At 42.9% G+C, this 7,940-nt stretch overlaps 1 protein-coding gene across 1 annotated transcript in view; it reads left to right on the top strand.

Annotated features, from left to right (window-relative positions):
* Positions 1–1,078: 1,078 nt before the first annotated feature.
* Positions 1,079–7,940, top strand: part of TBC1D2 (TBC1 domain family member 2) — a 45,085-nt gene continuing 38,223 nt past the window's right edge. The window contains exons 1-2 of the mRNA XM_075850010.1: positions 1,079–1,507; positions 5,826–5,967. Of these exons, the coding sequence (XP_075706125.1) occupies positions 1,079–1,507; positions 5,826–5,967 (571 nt within the window). The remainder of the gene's footprint in view (positions 1,508–5,825; positions 5,968–7,940) is intronic.

Below are 7,940 nucleotides of genomic sequence, written 5' to 3'. Positions count from 1 at the left end.
AACTGTCTTTAAAGAGGCTCTGTCACCACATTATAAGTGGCCTATCTTGTACATAATGTGATCGGCGCTGTAATGTAGATTACAGCAGTGGTTTTTATTTAGAAAAACGATCTATCTTCACCAAGTTATTAAGAAAGTCATTAGCATAAAGCTAAAATAGGCCATAACTTGGTGAAAATAGATCGTTTTTCTAAATAAAAAAACACTGCTGTAATCTACGTTACGGCACCAATCACATTATTTACAAGATAGGGCACTTATAATGTGGTGACAGAGCCTCTCTAAAGGTGTAAAAAGTGTCTAAAACACATAAGAAATTGGGCGTCCACTTTTTTGGTGCAATTTTTGCCAGAATTATGGAACATTTTGCTTAGTAAGGGTAAGGCCACACGGTGTGTCGTTGACGCGGTTTTGTTGCTTTTGAAAACCGCACGCGGTCAACTGCATGCGTTTTTTGTCTCTATAATGCTGGAATTCTATTGCGTTTTTAAAGGAAATAATTGATGGACATAGTTTTCACCCGTGTTGAAGTTTGTTAGGTGTTTCCTGTATATAGTTCATTACAATGCATTGCAGAACTGTTAGCAAAAACGCAACCAGTTCAGCAACAACTTTGACGGCACGGTCATTAACTGCATGCGGTCGGACATTATGAAGATTCAGTTAACTGCACAAAAAACACATTGTCATATAATAGCAGCAGTCTGTTCCTAACCAAAATTTCACCATTGACTTCAATTTAAAAATGACTTGCTGAGGATTAAAAACGCAACATAAACGCACCGTGACTGCACCATGTGGCCTTACCCTTACAGTTTTGATAAATGAGACCCTGTATGTTTGTATTCATTCACAAAGATTATTGGATTGTCTCTTGAGGTTACATTTTTAATGCAAATAAATTACTTTAAGAACAGATACATTTTTTGTCATTTTATTTTTATTTGTAAACCTATTTTAATTAAGTCATAAAATAATTTTTTATTTGATGGATAAATACACTAACATATAAAAACCTCATATAGGAGCTTCCAGTTATTTACTTGCTCATTATTTCAGGTATATTTTTTGGGAAAAGATGAATGAAGTAGATGGAAATGACAAGGTAGCTGAAATCCATGAGCAAACACTTCCAGAAATTGGAATTCCAGATAGGCCTTTGAATTATGAGCCAATTGCTGAGACATCTATACATTGTGAAGAACATACCACAGGTGCTGCCATTGATGTTCCTTCCCTTACTCAAAGTAAAGAAAGTGGAGAAGAAAAGCCTAAAAAGCTATGTGGATATCTTTATAAACTTGGAATTAAAGGGCCCCTAAAACCTTGGAAGTACCGCTTTTTTTGTTACGATGAAAAGAAGTGCCATTTACTCTACTATAGAATGGCTACGGATGTTTGTCCGCTTGGAAATATAGATCTGCATGCAGCCACTTTTCATTTCAGCATGGAAGCTGAAGAAGGAATATTTGAAATTAAAACGCCAACAAAAGCCTATATCCTAAAGGTGTGTAACTGTTTCACTTTAGTTTTTCCTATTTTCACTGAAGGCACAACACACACATTGAATAGAAGTAAAATAGGCAGGTCACTTTGCAGGGGAAATGTGGATGTAGCATCTGAGGCCTAGTTCACATCGCCTGCCATCGAAGGTATACATTAACGTATACCTCCTACGGAAACCTGCAACGTACCCCACTGTGTAGGCATGCAGTGGCACACATCGCCATAACCCCCCCCCCCAGGCAGACCGCTGCCTGAAGCACTGTGCCCGAAGAAGCCCTTGACATTACTTTCCATATATGGACAGTGATGTCAGGAGTGTTACAATGCCGGAGTCCCCGGCCAGAGCATCAAAGCCCGTGGGCATATTGCTTCCGATGCTCTGCCCGGAAACTACGTGTCTGGGAAGCTCCTGACACCACTGTCCATATATATAGGAAGCTGACATATATGTTTATTGTATACCTGTGGCACATGCCATACAGTGGCATCCGTCACCGATAGGCTCCCAAATTAAAAAAAAGTATGTTTTTTTTAAAATGTAGTCTTAAGGTAAACTAATGTATACCAGCCCGATGAACACCAAAAGGATACTTATGATCTCCTTCGGACTAATGGAGCCCTATAGTCATGTTTAGCATGTGCATCATGAGCTTTCCTGATGTACGCGCTAAATGCGGGGGGCAAAAAACACAATGTGAACTAGACCTGATTGCTTGAGTTTCCAACAGGCAGAACTGCTTGATCACCAAAATGTCAAAAAAGGGGACTCAGGAAAGGGCAATTGACGAGGTCATACCAGGGGAACTATATAAATAGCAGGTCCCTAATATAGCATAATTATTGAACATTGGCCCATAAAAACATGCAGGTTTCAAGTAATTTAACCCTTTAACGACATGCCACATACATGTAAGTTTTAGCCATTAAGGGCAAGTATGGAGCGGGATCATGGGATGAGCTCGTTTCATACTTTGCAGGTGACGGCTGTGTAATACAGCTGACACCTCACTACAACGGTGAAATCAAAGAGCACCTTAATTCCATCCATTTAACCCCTTAGATGCCATTGTCAATCACGACCGCAGCATCTAAAGCGTTAGAATGAGGGGACTGCCCCCTCCGATGTGCTATCAACCCCCCTCCGCGACGCGATCTTTGTACTCCTATGAAGCTCTGCCTCAGAGACAGTAAGAAGCACGATATACTGCAATACGATCATGTAAGCGATCCAGTGGCGTAACTATAGGGGTCGCAGCGGTCACAATTGGGGGCCCGCCGTCGCCCGCACCACATCAATGAAAAGTTACTATAGTAACTGGGGCCTATGTATAAACTACACGGGCCTCCGTTACTATAGTAACTGACAGTGCTTACCTTGCTTGTTCCGTAGCGCAGCGGAGGTCCTGACGTCACAACGCTATGCACTACGCACAACATACCGACACTGGATGGGGTCAGGACCTTCACTGCGGCCGAAGACGAGGGTAAGTTTAATGCCACTGCTGGAGCTGATAGGTCGGGGTCCAACTCCCGGGACCCCCGCCAATCAGCTGTTTTGAAGGGGGTGCAGCTCTCATACGAGCGCTGCTTCCACTTCATTCCGGTCACTTTCTCACACTGTGAATCGCCGACACAGACGTGTCAGTGATTCACAGTGTGAGCAAGTAAGGGAAATGAAGGGGAAGCAGCGCTTGTACGAGCGCTGCACTCCCTTCAAAACAGCTGATTGGCGGGGGTCCCGGGAGTCGGACCCCGACCCATTAGCTATTGATGGCCTATTTTTAGGATAGGCCATCAATGTTTAGGGACAGGACAACCCCTTTAAGCCATAGGGTATGTTCACACGCTTAGCCAAAAATTTCTGAAAATACGGAGCTGCTTTGAAGGGAAAACAGCTCCTGATTTTCAGACGTTTTTTATTCAAACTCACGTTTTTCACGACCGTTTTTGGAGCTGTTTTTCTATAGAGTTAATGAAAAGCGGCTCCAAAAACATGACATGCACTTCTTTTTCAGGGGCAACTTTTTACGTGCCGTTTTTGAAAAACGAGGCATAAAAAAACGCCCCGTTGGAACGTAAACGTCCTGAAAAACGGCTGAAAACTCTACGTGTGCACATACCCATACTGTATAAGATTACTGTCTGCTGGACCCTGTATCCAAGCCTACCTTGTGGTAGGCTTAGACACAGGATCCAACAAACCGTATCACACATGCACATGGGCCCTGTATCTAAGCCTACTATATTTGTTAGGCTGTGTTCACAACACCGTTGCCCTTCCGTTGAGGGGTTCCGTCTGAGATTTCCGTCAGGTAACCCAGAGGCATAGCTAGGTTCTCCAGCACCCGGAGCAAAGATTAAGTTTGGCGCCCCCCCCCAACCTCTTTCCCAATATCTCCTTCCCCCTCGCCATGTTTGTTTTCTCTACCAATCAATGACGTGTCATTTATTTTCCACATTTCTTTTTATGTAACTCGAGCATAAAAACATTTGTACATTTTACAAGCAATATATTTCTATACACAACACCAGAACCAAGCTCAATACATATATACAGCACCAGCACAAATACAGCTCAATTTAGTGCAACCCCTGCCGTATAGGTTTGCACTAATTTGTTTCCAGCTCCCAGCATGGCCCGAACAATGGTAAGGATATGCCGGGAGATGCTGTTTCACCAAAAATAAATTATATCATAATCATACCACCCATCATCTCGCTGCAGATCATACAGTGACTACATTACTGATTAGAGGCAGAATAAACATTTACATTAAGTGACCCACCGGTGATGTCTCAGATTCTAGTTCTCTTTCTACATCCGGTCCAGACCTCTATGATGACTTCTCCCGGTCACGACCCATTTCTGCAGTTTGCCGCTCAGATGTCTTCAGCTTCTCACTATTCCAACATTTCTACACCTATAAACAAAGATAAAGTTCTCATTATACCACACACTACGTCCCTAAATATAATAGCGTACCATACACCATACACTGTGTCCCACAACCCCCCTCCACACACACACACACCGTGCCCCCTGTAGATAGTGCCTGCCATAAAGCCCCCGGTAGATAGTGCCCACCCCTGTATATAGTGTCCCACAAACAGCTCCCCCTATAGTGCTCCACAGATAGCCCACCCCTGTATATAGTGCTCCACAGATAACCCACCCCTGTATATAGCCCCCCTGTAGATTTAGCCCACCCCTGTATATAGTGCTCCATAGATAACCCACCCCTGTATATAGACCCCTGTAGATATAGCCCACCCCTGTATATAGTGCTCCACATATAGTCCACCCCTTTTATATAGTGCTCCAAAGATAGCCCACCACTGTATATAGCCCCCCTGTAGATATAGACCACCCCTGTATATAGTGCTCCACATATAGTCCACCCCTGTATATAGTGCTCCACAGATAGCCCACCCCTGTATATAGCCCCCTGTAGATATAGCCTACCCCTGTATATAGTGCTCCATAGATAGCCCACCCCTGTATATAGCCCCTCCAGTAGATATAGCCCACCCCTGTATATAGTGCTCCATATATAGCCCACCCCATTATATAGCCCCCCTGTAGCTAAAGCTCCCCCCGTAGATAAAGCCCCCCCTGTAGATAAAGCCACCCCCGTAGATAAAGCCACATACTTTTTTATTACAATAAAATAACAAACTATTTAAACTCACCTTAATCCCATCCGGCAATAGAGACCTGCTCTCTTCTGCGCAGGTCTCCTGGGGTTGAACGAAGCGTCTATGAAAGGCGCTGATTGGCTGGGCAGAACGACTCCCTGTCATTCAGCACCTTTCAACGATGCAAGCGGCGCAAAGTATCACGCCGCTTCACTCGTAGAAAGGCGCTGAATGGCCGGGCACGGAACGTACCCGGCCATTCATTGCTTCTAATTGTACCTGTGTCCTATAGATGCAGGTACAATTATACTGCAGGAGGGGGTGGCGCTGGCGCCCCCCCTCTAAGTTTGCGCCTGGGGTACGTGCCCCGCCTGCCCCCCCTAGCTACGCCCCTGGGGTAACCCCTCAACGGAAAGGCAAACTGAAACCGCAGCTTCTGTTTCCCTCACCATTGATCTCAATGGTGACGGAAAGGTTGATAAAGGTTTCCGTTTGTCACCGCTGTGACAGGGTTCCGTTGTTCTTGACGCAACCATTAGCGCAGTCGACTGCCCTATAGATTCTGTCAAAACAATGGAACCCTGTCACAACGGTGACAAGCGGAAACCTTTAGCAAACTTTCCGTCACCATTGATATCAATTTAGGTTATTGTCCCTCTAATCTAATTTGTATTTTCACTAAGGCAATTAACAATCATGCCAAGATGTACTGGTTGCAGCAACTGCAGCGAAAGAGATGGGAATATTGTAAAAATGCGTTGAAAATCCATACTGGAATTATGTCTTCAGATATTCTTAACAGTGAGGACAATCTTCACAATGCAGGTATGTATGGGATACAGCCTTCATCTTCATTTCAATCTGTTACTGTTTCTATACTTTCATCTTCATACAATTGCATAGGGCAAATATTGGACTAGACTTATAAGGCCTTGTTCATGTCTGCGTCAATGGCTGCACTATTTTGTCCAGCAAAATCCGTCAGGCGAAGCATACGGTACTCTTGTTGTTCTGCACCTACGATAAAGCAGAACAATGGAATTCAAAACACAGATGTGAACACAGACTTAGGCCTGATTCACACGAGCGCTGCGCATCTCGGACATGGAGGGATGCGTGATGCGCGAAAAGAACGGACATGTCCTATTTTCGCACGGACCCTTCACACGGTACGTTGAAACAACGGCTGTGTGAACGGCCACAATGATTTACATAGGTCCGTGGGACGGCCGCTGTTTCAATAGCCGTCCCACGGACGTTTAACACGTTCGTGTAAATAAGGCCTCATTGATCCATTTTGCAATCCACATATTTGAAAACTACATTAAAACTGTTAATTTTTAAAGAAACATTAAAAGCTTTTTCTTTAAAAAAATAATTATATACCCTATTACTTAGATTAATGGAAATAAACTTGGTTGTAAATAAGGTAGTTTTCTTTTTTTTAGTATTTTCTTTACTCTTAATAATATTGATTTCTAGGGAGAGATGGCTGCTTAAATGCGGTTATCTCTTGAAATGAGTGTCGGAATGCGTTTGTTTAGTACATCAGTAAAGATTTCAGCTCCTGCATATATATAATTGCTGTTTTAAAATATTTCTAACATATTTATATATTTATATAAAATGAAAGGGAAGGATTGATTGATTTATCCATTAATTACAATGAGATTTTACAGCATGTTGGATAATATCAAAACGGTCTCACTGAAAACTTAGCTTTTTTGCCCATAGCAACCGATCACAGCGCAGCTTTAATTTTTTTAAGAAGTGAAAGCTGAGCTCTGATTGAGGGTATGTTCACACGCTAGCTGTCATTTACGGCTGAAATGACAGCCTGTTTTCAGAAGAAAACAGCTGCGTCGTTTCAGCCGTAAAAGCAGCTCCTCGTAATATACGAGGCGTCTGTGACGCTCGTATTTCTTGAGCTGCTCTTCATTGAGTTCAATGAAGAACAGCTCAAATTACGTTGCAAAGAAGTGCCCTGCACTTCTTTGCCGAGGCAGACAATTTACGCGTCGTCGTTTGACAGCTGTCAAACGACGACGCGTAAATTACAGGTCGTCTGCACAATACGTCGGCAAACCCATTCAAATGAATGGGCAGATGTTTGCCGACGTATTGTAGCCCTATTTTCAGGCGTAAAACGAGGCATAATACGCCTCGTTTACGCCTGAAAATAGGTTGTGCGAACCCAGCCTGATTGTTTTAGGTAACAGGGCTTTTTCTGTTTTCTGACATTTTTTATAAATGAGACCTAATATCTCCCCAGACACAATGGAGGGCATCTTGATCCGTCCACTCGGGCTATAACTCATAGTGGAGTGGATTTGTGCCATAATTTGCACCAATTTCTGTCATAAATTATAGTAAATTGGTCGGGCTGCTGAAGGCCACATTCTCTTCCATTAACCCCATCCACTTTGTAGTAAAGTGCCGTGAATGGCATAAATGCCTCAAAAGTTTAAATTTTTTGAGCTAATTGCGATTTTTAAGGCATTTGCGCCTTTTGAATGTCATAAAATTAAATATAAATTCCCCCCAATATAATTCTCAGCCCAGTCATTAGTCTATTAGTAAGCTAAAATGGTAAGCAAAGACTGTAGTTTGTTTCCAATTTAAAATTCAGAAACTACATTAATTAAATTTTTGTTTGAAATATCAATAAAAGTAATCCTATTCCTCTGCCGGATCCATTGTGTATGGGGGCAGCTTGGCTGTCTCCTGAGGTCTGCTACCTGGGGAAAGAAAACTTTTTTCTTTCAGTAGATAAGGCGCTGCAGAATTTATTTATTTTT

Source organism: Rhinoderma darwinii, chromosome 1 (genome assembly GCF_050947455.1).
Source record: "Rhinoderma darwinii isolate aRhiDar2 chromosome 1, aRhiDar2.hap1, whole genome shotgun sequence".
Classification (NCBI taxonomy): Eukaryota; Metazoa; Chordata; class Amphibia; order Anura; family Rhinodermatidae; genus Rhinoderma; species Rhinoderma darwinii.
The sequence above is the reverse complement of the archived record's forward strand: the minus strand, read 5'-3'. Positions and strand labels throughout refer to the sequence as shown.